Source organism: Channa argus, chromosome 4 (genome assembly GCF_033026475.1).
Source record: "Channa argus isolate prfri chromosome 4, Channa argus male v1.0, whole genome shotgun sequence".
In the NCBI taxonomy this organism is placed as follows: Eukaryota; Metazoa; Chordata; class Actinopteri; order Anabantiformes; family Channidae; genus Channa; species Channa argus.
The window spans coordinates 30,633,727-30,647,287 of NC_090200.1; the positions used below are offsets into that span (position 1 = coordinate 30,633,727).

A 13,561-nucleotide genomic window follows, 5' to 3' on the forward strand; every position below is an offset into this window, starting at 1 on the left:
CTGTCTCCCTCTCTCTACCATTCTATGGGTATCACTGGCCTTTGAGCTGTGTGTTTCCAATGTGCAGCTACTGGTCCTACCAACCTGCCCAGTGGTTTGTTGTTTCTTCTGGTTGTTATTTTCTTTTCTCTCTCCACTGTCCACTCATCCCAGATGGTCAAGGCAGATGGCTGCCCACCCTGAGTCTGGTTCTTTTGTAGGTGTCTTCTGTCAAAGGGAGTTGTTCCTCTTCACTGTTGCCTGCCTTGCTTAATGGGGATTTATACAGTATCTGTATAGTCCTAACTTCATTATGTAAAGTGCTTTGAGATGCTTGTTGTGAAGCAGTGCTATAAATAAATAAATTTACTCTTAAATTTACTATTTGCTAAGCATCCCCATCTATCCTCTTCTTTGGTGCCATGCTCACATTTATAGTAGCCAAATAATTTACGTTTTACTCATGTTAGTTGCATTATGACAAGTTTCAAGTTTACATAAACTTGTTCACAATGCAAATTGGCTCTGTGATGATTACTTGTAATTATTTATGTTATTGTAACTATTATAATGACACTGATAATTGAATCATCCTAACGTGTAATGCATTAAAAGTGAAAAACAAGAGACCAATATGGTGACATTGTGGCTACACAAGAAGATATTAGACTCATGGACTTTTTTTTCCCAGATCTTGCTTTGTTATCCAGAGAAAGTGAAAACTTAAGATGCATTCACTGGAAGTTTTGAGATGAGAACCATAAATATGCAATACCACACCCAAGAAATTCATTACAGTGACACTGACAGGCTAAACTTGAATGGTGAACCTTATGCATCCCCATATGCATACATTTTGTTTCTTTTTGCAGCAGGACAAGAACAGCATCAGTGCATAAAACAGCAACCCTGGGCGGCCAAACTGTGAACTTTTCAAGATTTTGAGATCTCCTCTACTTACACTATTCTCTTTTCCCTCAGCACCTTCATCTATTTAATATGTACCTTTGGTCATTTACTAAACTAATCATATTTTGAACAATCCTCAGACTAAACCCAACAATGATTTTCTTCTATACATGATTGATGTATTTCAGTCTGCAACCTAGATTAGCTTCATGTTCTGTGCCTGCAGACCTCTGTTGTTGTCCAAAAAGCAATAACAACAAATCAGCCAGACAATCCACTGGGTAATGTGTTTCTTTATTCAAAAACATATTCTGACAAATATTGACAAATACTCAGCATAATTTTATAGAAGATCTCATCCATGTGACTGTTTTACTTCAGATCACTGTAAACATTAAGGCATAAAAGTATTTGTAGAAGCATTTGTTAAACATTTTTCCTTGATGTGTTTTGGAATAAAGAAACATATCACCCACTGGAGCTGTGTGTCTGCGTGATGTGTTTTTAATAGTTTGATATGAAGAAATTAGTTTTGTACAGTTTTTGTACAGTTGCACTTACAAACACATATGTATTCCTTTTACAGCTTGAGTTGGATATAACCCAAAAGGAAGAGTGGCTTTGGTGGAAGTGGTCAATAAAGATGAAGTACCTGCAGGTGTCCCCCCCAATTTTGGACAGATTCACTGGTGATTTTTTTTGGACCGATCTAAGTTCTCCATTTTGAAATAAGAAATTAATAGTGAAGAAGCTTTTTTGTATTAGTATGGGTTGTCTTCTTAAATCATTTTAAATCATGGTTAAAAAGCTCAAATCAAAGTTACAGTCTTCTTAGTTTCACTGACATCATGTTATAATTACATCTGCAATTAAAGCAGTTTGTAGAATGTACAATTTGTACCATAGTTTATTTAGGCCATTCACCAGAAAACAAGACGTACAGTAAATGTAAGAGAATTTTGATATTTTTTTCTTTATGGAAACTGAAGGCAGGTAGCTCTGTAATACGACTGACTATGCTTTTCACATTTATATTATTGTACTGTGTATTTTTTGTTTTACTTTAAAGTAATTGTGATGACAAATTGGGCTCAAGTCCATTTAAAGATATCTGGTCCATTTCATCAGTGTCCAAAATCTTTAAAATAACTGTTAACACATACTTGCAGAGTAGGGCTTTGTGATTTCTAGACCCTTTAAATTAAGGCTATTTTAGTTTAACTTTATGTACTTGAATCTGATGCTATGTCAATGTCAGTGTGAACGTTGCACTCTTAACTTGATGGGATTTCTTTACTTTTACTTTTAATACATAATTTTAAAAGTAACCCCAAATAACAGTAACTTCATTAAGAGCTGTGAACAAAGAAATGTAACATGTTTGAACATTAAAATGTAAATTATTTGTTAATGCAACTTAAATGGTTTAAGGCAATAAGTTCCCTCAAATGATTTGAGTTTAACCGAGGTTAAAGTTGTCATAATTTATTTTAGTGGAAGGTGAATAAGTAAATGAAGAATAATCTGAACAATGCACACAAGTTAGTCTTACTTGATCTTGATAAGTTCTCTTCACTTATATGAGTCCAAATTACTTCACAGTGTTAAGTTATTTGTACTCCAATCAAAAACATTTTGGTTCAGAAATGATTTAATAAACTTAAATGGTTTAAGGCAATTGGTTTCCTCAAACTGTTTGAGTTCAACTAACTCATCAGGTTTTACAGTGTAGTGTAGGCATGAGGTCTCATTAGCATAGTGACCTACAATGCCTCTACTATTATAACAGAAGCACTGTTGTGAATTTGTGTACATCTACCAACTATGCACACAATGTGTCACATTTTGATGCATACAAGGGATGTGTAGCCACAGAATGCTCAGAGTCGCCATGCTGACCATTGTTCTCTATGACAATGTTAAGACCACAAGTGCTAATGTTATGGCTGATCAGTGTATTTCCCTAACCCACTACACAAAGAGCAACTAACCCCTATGTCTGTAGACATAGAAACTGGATTTCACTGTTGTGTCCTTCTGTTTGAGTACCACAGCAAGTTGTGCAGAGGCACATTACTTGTAGTACCTGTAGGTAAAGTAAGTAGTCCCATTTACTACCACTGAGTCTATCTTATTTTAAATCAAATTTAATTTTCACTTCACCACTAAAAAACAACTGTTAGCATAATGAGGTTACCTGTAGTATTCTGGATATGTCACAGGGACGAGCTCCGCTGTGTGCCAGCTCCACTATCTTCTGCCTGGTGGAATCAGGCAAAGGTCTCCCATTTACAAACACACCTCCAAGCTGGTTTATGCCACTATGACCTACAGACACATAAACACACACACAACAAAAGGAAAACAAAAGAAAGTTATAGTACACTCTGCCAGCCACTTCGTTATGGTGTTCCATGTATGCCCTGCCTGCTACTGTCTTGCACCCTGCTTTGCTGGATCTTGTCAGGGGCATGTTTGCACAGTCTGCAACTGGAGTCCTGCCTGGTATGGCAAAGCCTTGCTCCTGTGCTGCTAGGATTACTTTCCCTGTGCTGGTTTTTTGTCCAGCTTTGCCCAGCCACTGGTAAAATTCTTCTATATCTGCTTTTCCTTCCTTCCCTCCTTAGGTCTCTGCTCCCTGAGGTATTCATTAAGCATGTCATCAGTTGGGGCCATCTTCTTGATGTATTTATGGATCTTTGTAGTTTCATTCTGAATTGCCTCACTCTCTGTAGGTACTTGTAGGTACTTGGTAGTAGCTGCTTTTTAGCTATCCTCAACATCTGATATGTTGCCTTCTGGTAGTACAATCTACCTGGCTGTCTCGATCGATTTATATCTATCTATCTATCTATCTCTATCTCTATATCTATCTATCTATATATATGTGTGTGTGTGTGTGTGTGCGCGCATTTCCTGATTTCCCAGTTTAGATTTTGTATAATCTAAACTTTTGACATAGAGTGAACTGACCACCTCAGGCCAATTCTTGTTATAACAAAGTGGGATGTAGTGTAGGCTGATCAATATGTTGCAACTCAGACTCAGCAGCAGCAGACCCTGTGACAATGTGCAGATTAAGTAGGGATTTACAGAGTCAATTGTCTATTGTCTCTTAATGGTTCAGTAGGAAAAAGCATATTGCAGATTTTTAAACCTCTCAACAGGACATTAATAAATAATATAAGTCAACACAGACACACAAAATGTCGTCAATTGGGGCTGCTATAATCTAAAGCTTTTGTAGTAGATGTTCCTTTTTGTCATCATCTGAAGGATGCTACCACACATTTTAATAATGTGAAAAAATACCCCAGCCCATGGATGTGCCACACACATCATACAATGTCCAAAATTACTTCAAAGGCATTGAAGTGAATGTTTAAGCATAAACCACAATAAAAATATACAATTGCACATGAGCACACTTTCCTTCCACAGGGCATATTATAAACACACAAATTATTATAAATATTTTCTTTATATCTATAACAAATTTTTGTTATACAAACATTATAAGTCTTTAATATATTGTTAGAATTTTACTGTAATATCTGGTTGTCTACTTTTATCAGGGCTGTCAATATTAACAGGATAATAATGCTTTAACATAAATTCCTTTATTAATTTTTTTGATAGTTTTAAATGGTTCTGTTATGTTATCTGTGCATATCTCAACAGTGTGAGTGACGCATTTTCAGCATTTTATTTGCTTAGCATAGTGAAATTAACAAAAATAAAGTTATGGCTGTGATGTTTCTGATGCAGTTTCTCCTCTTTCTGCCTTTCTGTGTAACTGAGGGCATAGAGCTCCTACATGTGCGTGTAGGACACACACAGAGCCCAGCCATAGAAAACATAAACTCAAAAAGATCGTAGTGACAGCATATGTGTTAACTAGAGTGAGTTTGTCTAATCACTATTTGCAATGAATATCCAATAGCTGTCTGTATGTTATGCTCTACTGGCTTTGGTGTGTGTGTGTGTCTGCCTGTGTTTCTTATATTCCACTTCTCACTCAAAATGTATCCTCGAAAGTATAATGGCAACTTAACACAACAACCCCCAATAACTAGGCCTCCCTCCTTTGGATCTGTGAGCTATTTAGGAAGGGATCATACAAAAATTCAGCTCTACCCTAATAGGGTAGGAAGCAACTAAGTTAAATTAGTCTTAACAACTAAAATTTAAAGGAAAAAAGAATAATGAACCACATGATACTGATCCAGCAAACCTTGCCCTGCTGAACTGTTCTAGAAGATCCCTGGCCCCATATTCATTTGCTACTGGTGGCTGACCTGTCATACCATAACTAACTATAAACCATAACTAGTTAGAACAGTTCAGAGGGAAAAGACATGTAAAAAATTTTCAGCTTAAGAAAAATTGAGGATGTTGTAGTTATATGGTACGTTTTCAAGCTACTCAGACAGCTCAAAAGTTTAATTAAAATGTTTTTACAGCAAAACAACCTTTTATTGTATTCTAGTTTACAAAATACTTCCAAAACATGTAAGGAGACTGCTCAAACACATTTCTTCCTTGACACTCGTGTTCTTGTTACACCAACTATTCTATTTTAGTCTTTTACACATGTAAACTGTACTCATGCACATGTACAGTCTCACATAATTCAAAAAAGACTTAGATACTGAACAGAATGTGAATACTCATGACACATTCTGTAGGCTGTCTGATTCCACTAATTCTGTCATTTCGGTCCAGTTAAAGATGAAATTGTGTGTAGTTTACTATTAGTGCCACCCAAATAATTTTATACAGTCTTTTATTTCCATTAAAATAAATACGATTTACTCTAATATGCATGGCCCAATCAGTAACTTAATGAAAAGCTTGTTTAAGGTACATTTTCATACACGACTTAAAGAGTCTGGCAATGCATATTATATGACTTAAGAGATTAGAATTTAAAGTATAGGTTTGTTGACACTAATCATTATAGTATAGTAGAATTCCAGTTTATTATAGCCAGGGTAAGTTTAGTTTTGTCCACAAGTGTTAGCAGTAATAATTATATAATTAATAATAACATTTAGTGATTTTGTTACATTCATATGTGTCAATATAACCTATACTGATTACAATGAAAGACAAAACTATATTCAATTAAAAATCATCCACCCTTTAACTCTGATCCAAAATCAAATTTCAACAAGAAAGTTAAAAAACTTTGAATAAACCAGTATTGGGCGAGCAAAGAGAGGATGATTAGTTTAAATGTTAAGATGTATTCATATGGCAAAAATTATACAGCTTTTATTGTTACAGTGATCTTGGCAGCGCTTTGCATTTAGTTTCTTCTCTTTGAGTTAGAGTTTTGCTTGATTTATATGTTACTTGTAAGTCAGTCAAGCTATAAGCGTCTGTCAAACAACAAAATGTAAATTTTAATGTTTTTATAAATTGTTATACTTCATCATCACAAATCATTATTAGAACAAATATAATCATACATCTTTGTTGTTTGAATATATGTTGTCTTTTTGTTAACCACTTAGAAAGCGCTTTTTTACCTATTGCACTCAAAGTGCTTTATACTGCTTCTTATTTACCCATTCCCAATCACACACCGATGGGGGTGCTGCTATGGCTAACCAGGTGCAACAAAGTTGGGGTTCAGTGTTTTGGTCAAGTTCGAAATGTGACCAGAGGAGCCAGGGATCAAACCAACAACTGCAGGATTGCTGGACGACCGTTCGACCTTCCTGTGCCACATTCACCCCGTAGTCATAGCTGTATACATAGTTCTGCATACAATAATATCAATGCAATATCACAACAATACAGAAATATCAATGCTAAAAACAATAATATAAAATGCATAAAATATAATAACAAGTAGATGTAACTCACTGTTTTGCATCATGGAGGTCACGCCAGTCTCCCAGCTTGTCTGAATTCTGTAATCTGTACAAACAAACACATTGTATTTTAATGTTTTCAATTGGAGAACGTGCATAGACAATATGCCTACACAACTGAATAAGTGTACACTAAAAGAGGAGAATTATACTTTCCTGGATCTTAACGGATCTCCACAATTCTTAAGAATCACATAAAAACCACCAACTATTTTATGAATATGTTTGTAGATGTAGTAAAACTTTTTCTTCAGACAGTAAACATGCAGAAGTAACAAAAGAAACCCCTAGAGATATTGTCTGTAAAAAATGGCTTGAATACCAATGAATTCTCTTAGTGATTCATATGCAGATTGTGTCAATTTTAATAAAGTTATGGGCAAAGATTTGGAGTTCATCTCTTATTCTCAGGTCAGATGTCCTGCCACACTCCAATAAGCAGGACAACTTTATGTCCAAATTTCTTTTTTTGTCCTTCTGGCTTATCGTTCAAGTTCAGGGTTGCCACAGCGGATCATTTTGTCGACATGTTGATTTGGCACAGTTTGCCAATGCAATTCCTGACACAACTCTCCCCAATTTCTACTGGGCTACTGGGCTTGGGACCAGCCCTGCTTAGCTGGGGTTGGTAGTGGGCTGTTGGGTGTTGGGTGTTCAGTATCTTGCCCAGAGACACTTCGACATATAGCTGGGACATCTGCCTTACCAACTAAGCTACACCCATCATAGTGAAGATATTTTATTCATATATTTTTGTATTCTGCCATAAGGACAAAACTTTCTATACTACAAGATTGTAGTTATACTAAGACTGGAATCAGAATCATATGTGTCTGTTTCTTATTTTAGATATGAACCTTTTAAACTTTCTCTTGAGAGTGAATTGTCAATTGAAAGACAATTCATGTTTCAGTTAAAACAGAGGCTGTCACCTCTTTAAGCAAAAATTATCATTTCTACACTTTCTTCTGTCAGTTGGACATTGTTTCTACAATTTTGGCTGAACATTGCTACACAGCTGCATTCAAGCTACATATACACTGGCTTTTCAACACTGTATAAAAAATCCTTTAATTAAGTTAGAATCTGGTTGCACTCCACTAATGTTTTATCTTCCAGCAATGGTAATGCAGGTGTGAAAAATGTACATCATGAGAATACAACCAGACTTATTTTTATCTTATCTTTAAATGCTTTAAAGGCACCTACAGGTAGATTCTCTCTCATTTACTGGACCCTCAGAGATTAATAACCTAATGTCTTCAAAATTAAATACATAATTAGATAAATTAATGCATTAGTCAATAGTTTATATTTCGCCCTATTTTCAACCTGTATAATATTCTGGTGAAATCGTTGTTTTTCCCGAATGTTGGCTCAGACCAAAGCAAAAGCCAGATGGCTGTGCCCTGTTTTTGTTGATGGACATATTGATAGTTATTTGAAATTGTGATTAGTGGCATTATCATTGAAAACAAACATGTTGTGAAAAATAGACATTTGGAAAAGAAAATGTTATGGAAACAAACAGCGAATTCCTATTCAGCAAATGAATAGGAATATAACAATACATTTCATTTTGGATGTAGGTTCAAACAATCGGCACAGTTTTACATTGCTGTTTACTGTTCATTTAGTTAATAATATTTATTTAATGATCAGTTTATTTATTTATGTATTAAGATTAAAACTGAATAATAATAACTTAGTCACGTTGCAGAATTGCAGTATTTTTAATAAACATTTGAATAATTTCTAAATATTTAGAAATCAAACAATCGCATCTAGTTTTCATCGTCATCGATTAGGTTTGGCAAGATTATCGGATTAACTGTTGTCATCAATGCATGTAGAAAGGAGTTGACAATTATTAGTCTTCATTCCAGTTCTCAAAACTAAACCAAAAACAGCTAACATATAAAGCAATGTGCAAGAGCAGTTCCTCCTCTGAAGCTCTTGTTAACAACAACCTGCATAATGAACGCGAAGGAGCTCCACGCAAGAACAAACAGGATGAAGGCACCTTCTCCACACTATAACTCAACGCCTTTCTCCATATGAAAAGAGACAAAGAGCCGGAGGAGCGCCGGAGGAGCAGCTCTGCTCGGTAAATACCCGCCAGGCTTTGTGTGTCGAGATTTTGGTGTGGTTGCCTCGTTAGTTGCGGCTCGTTAAAAAACCTGCGACACAAAACCGCGACGGGGAGCCCAATTTGACCAGTAAAACGGACATAAAGGAGTTCTGTTGAACACACTGATGTCAATATAAAAGTTTAATTCAGCCGTATTCACCACGCTGATATGAGGAGAAAAGAGCAGAGAGAGGCAGAGATGCTGTCGAACACTGCTTCTGATTTGCCCTATTTTTAGAGCAGTCAGGTTGCCTCAATGTATACTTATAATACTTTTATTAAATAATAATAATAATAATAATAATAATAATAATAATAATAATAATAATAATAATAATAGTTTTGTTTTATAAAGTTTTACTGTCATTCTTGGACACAAACCTAAGTTAACCTTATCCGTGTAGTTGACTGCCATCTCAGTATTAAAATACTTTTTAGCTCCCACTGACATTAATAGAAGGATGTTACAGAACAATATATTCAGATGACTCAAAACTTAACAAAAGTTAAATGGCACATTTTCACAGTACTCTAGGCAATATTGTAGGCACTTTTAAGCCTTTTATGAGATACGTTGATAGGCCACATTCCCTTTGGTGTTCGACTAAACCAGAGAATACTTAGCCTACAATAGACAGCTTAACACTTAAGGCAATATAGTAGTACTGAACGGAAAATAAGTACACAAATATATTAATACCATTTATTAATTGTGTTTAGAGTAATAATACTAATTTAGCCTGATGCATTTTGTGAGATGCTTTGTCCGCTCTGTTTTAATTCTTCTCAATTGTATATTTTATATATATATATATATATATATATATATATCGTTTTATCGTTTTTTTGTAAGGTTAGAGGTTTCCACTGCTCTGCTGTCTGAAAAAATAAAATGTGTCTCAGGTGCACGCAACAAGAGGGCGCCTGTACATATAATTCTTTATCGAAACATATAGTAGCATTCCTCCCTACCATGGTCACTCCCTTTTTTGGGATGGGGGCCTCTTAAATGTTAGAAATTAACATTGGACGAATCAATTTGGACATGATTAACCATGCGGTTAATTGGCACAGATTTAACTTATGCCTTAATGAACAGCTGAGATAATTAGATCATCAATTAAGAATAACTAATATGTCTTGTATATGCTGGCTTTGGATTTTAACAATACCACACTATACAGAAAGCCATACTTTCTTTTTCCAATAAACATTGGAACATTTTTATATATATAACAAATGTATTTTCTGATTTCTCTAGCAATTTTATGGTGCAGGCCTTTCAACCTATTATTTTTTTATAGGCCTTCATTGGACACAACTCAGAAATTCTATGTAATCATTTGAGGGGTTAAACAACTTCATGATGGTAAAAGACTTATAGACGCAAATCTCCATTATTTAAAGAAACATATTTTACTAATACGTACCCTATATTTAGAAATTGTCTACATATGATGGCTTTAAAGTACAGTAATTAAAAGTAAATTAGTCACGGGATATCCCGTGAGTTCAGGGTCGCCACAGCGGATCAGTTGTCGGCATGTTGATTTGACACAGTTTTTACGCCGGATGCCCTTCTTGACGCAACCCTCCCTAATTTCTAGCGGGCTTGGGACCGGCACTGCAGGTCTGGGGATGGGTATGGACTGTTGGGAGTTCAATGTCTTCTCCAGGAACACTTTCGACATGTGTTCAGGAAAAGCGGGGCGCGAACCTCCGACGCTCGGTAGGCGGCCACTCTACCAACTGAGCCACTGCTGCCCCACACTAATCAGTTAATTTGATCATGTAATAATCGGGTCAAATGCAGTCGTTAGTGATATTACTTTAAGAATAACCAATGGGCAGTTAGATGTTTTTATAAAGTTGTTAACATTTTCAAACATTACGGATAGCCTCAAAACTGTTTGTAATAATTTGTGGGGTTCCAACTGTACGTAAGCTTCGATCAACAGATTTTACAGTGCTTGTAAAATAATGATTTTGTCACGAACACGTATAATACAATACATCTGTTCTCAAAGACAGAGATACCTAAATAACAGGTAAAAATGTGCAGTCCTACCTGCTGATCAACAGATCTCCAAACTTGCATTAATACAACAACTTTGTTAACAGATTTCTCAAAATCATTACAGGACAGAAAGGACCAGTAAGAGAAATTATTGTTTATTTCACCTAAAATGTGAAAACTGCAATGGGGCACGTTTTTACCCTTTTTGAGAAATCTTAAAAATATCTCATCTCTCTTCCCTTACCATCATAATGCAGCACTGCACTCTGTTTTTGGATTTGTGTTGTTTTGGCCTGAGTTGTAATAGTCAGTTCTCTTTGACAGGTATATTTTTTCATGCTATATTTTTGAAAATTAAAATCTTTAAAAAAGCTATAACCATACTGCAAATTTACGGGGCTGGTTCAGCAACATTACAATACAAATGTTTTTGTTTTGGATTCAAGTTTTATTGAAAATGGTAGGAATTTTAAGCTATTTTGTTTTTGGTTTTTTGCATTATTTTTATTTACTTTTTTCTCTTAAATTGGAGTATGTGAGTCCAATTAACTTCAGTATCACCTCTGAAACTAATATAATTATCTGATAAGTAATGCCATATTCGATGTAAAGTACTTAATATTGCAAATAGAGACGTATTTATTCAGTCAGACTTAAATCTTTTAAGAATAATCTCTTAAAATATAATAGTATAGGAAGACATTTTTGCGCTTTATTGCTTATGTGTATTTTAGTGGTTGCCTTACAAAATATTTCTTTTACCCAAATAAATATATATATATTTTTTGTCTTTCTGTCTCTGAAAGCTGACTAATCTTCCATTCTGTCCTCCTCTGATCCATAGAGACAATGAAGCTGTTCAGATGTTTTTACTTTTTGTTGTTCTTTTATCACATTTTGTTTCCTTTTTCTTTTCATCTTAAACATAACACTTTTGTTGTCACTATCTTTGTATTTCCACATTACCAACAATCGTCCCTCATGAACAACCTGCAACTGTTTAACTTCATAACTATTTACAGAGACAGAGAGTATGTGTGTATGAGAGAGCGAGAGTGAGAGAGAAAGAAAAAGAGAGAGCAAGAGATTGACGGGGAGGGGGTGGGGGCAAGCTTACCTTTCTGTGGCATACCGTAGAGAAGTAAAATTTAGTTTCCAACGGCTCCTTTCTTCTGTCCTTCCTTCCAATTAGTTTCTCCTTCACTGAAGAGACAAGTGTTGAGAGGGACAGAGCCGGTCCTCTGATGAGGAGGGTGGAGAGAGGGAGGGAGAGTGAGTGGGAGGTGCAGCAGACTGTGAAAGAGAAAGAGATGATGGAGAGGGAAGGGGGGTGAATTGCAAAAGCTGAGAGGTTTGTGTGTGTGTGTGTATGAGTGACTAAGCGAGTGAGTTTGTAAGGAGGGGTTGATTTGGCCTGAGAGGGAAGCACCCCAGAAGAGAGGATGCAGTCGGTTAAAATAGCATGTAATTACAACATATGTAAATAAACATTAAAATATTTGTAAATATTTCTTGTCTACAGGCTAGTGAGACATGCGTGTATGTAAGTGCGAGCAGATTTTTTTAAATCCTCTGTCATACTGAAAAAGGGCCACTTGAGAGTCCTGTTTAACTAAGAGGGATGACCTGTTGCCTGTTGTTCGTACATTTTTATATTTTATATACATACCTATACATTTTTATAATACTGATCAGTTTATAGCATTCTATGTGTACTTGAGTGTTACTGAGTAAGATTAGTGGATATGAAGTTAAAGTTGTGTTGTACATGAAGTAAGTTTTCCTGGTGTTTGCTCTATGTCTAATGGAAGCAGGGGCAGCTCCTACAGACACTAGGCCAAGTTACAGCCTGAGTGTCTCATCAGGTGAGAGACTCTACATCTGTTTATTACTGTAATGTTACAGACAGAATACATGTATGTGAACGAAAAACACCCAAGTAGAACTGTGAGGTTACATGTAACAGAGGTAAAGGTGTTGGACTTTAAGTACGTATGGGAAAAAAATTTAAGAGGCGTGTGCAAGCAGGTTGGAATGGGTGGAGAAAAGTTTTAGGCGTGTTGTACGATAGAATCAGCGAGAATGCTAGCTAATCTTTTTTTATTTTGGTGATCGACTAAACCAGGGAGTACTTAGCCTACAATAGACAGCTACACTTAAGGCAATATAGTAGCACTGAACGGAAAATAAGTACACAAATCTATTAATACAATTTTTTAATTGTGTTTAGAGTAATTAATACTAATTTAACCTGATGGATTTAATCTCCTTGTCCACTTTCCACTTCCCAATGACACACTAAGTATCCTCCCATCTGTGTCCCTGATCACATTAGCTGTAGTTGTCCAGTCATCTGGAAGCACCTCCTGACCACCCAGACCCTGTCTCAACTCCTCCCATAAAAATACCCAACATTCTACCTTTTTCATATTCCACCACTTCATCGTCTTAGTCCTCTTCGTCTTCCTCACCACCAGAAACATTTTACACACCACCATCCACACCTCCCCTACCAATACTGATCTCTTTCAGATTATGTCAACAGATGAGTGCTTCTACCTCATCACCTCTGTTCCCTCCACCAACATGTAAATGGTCTGCACTTATATAGCGCTTTTCTACCTATTGGCACTCAAAGCACTT

General features: G+C 35.8%; 1 protein-coding gene across 1 annotated transcript in view; it reads right to left on the reverse strand.

The window, feature by feature from the left end:
* The window catches only part of LOC137126341 (paired box protein Pax-6-like), a 33,121-nt gene extending 20,959 nt beyond the window's left edge, over nucleotides 1-12,162 (reverse strand). The window contains exons 1-3 of the mRNA XM_067503010.1: nucleotides 12,036-12,162; nucleotides 6,763-6,816; nucleotides 3,086-3,216 (exon numbers count right to left, since the gene is read on the reverse strand). Of these exons, the coding sequence (XP_067359111.1) occupies nucleotides 3,086-3,216; nucleotides 6,763-6,816; nucleotides 12,036-12,048 (198 nt within the window). The 5' untranslated portion in view covers nucleotides 12,049-12,162. The remainder of the gene's footprint in view (nucleotides 1-3,085; nucleotides 3,217-6,762; nucleotides 6,817-12,035) is intronic.
* Nucleotides 12,163-13,561: the final 1,399 nt, after the last annotated feature.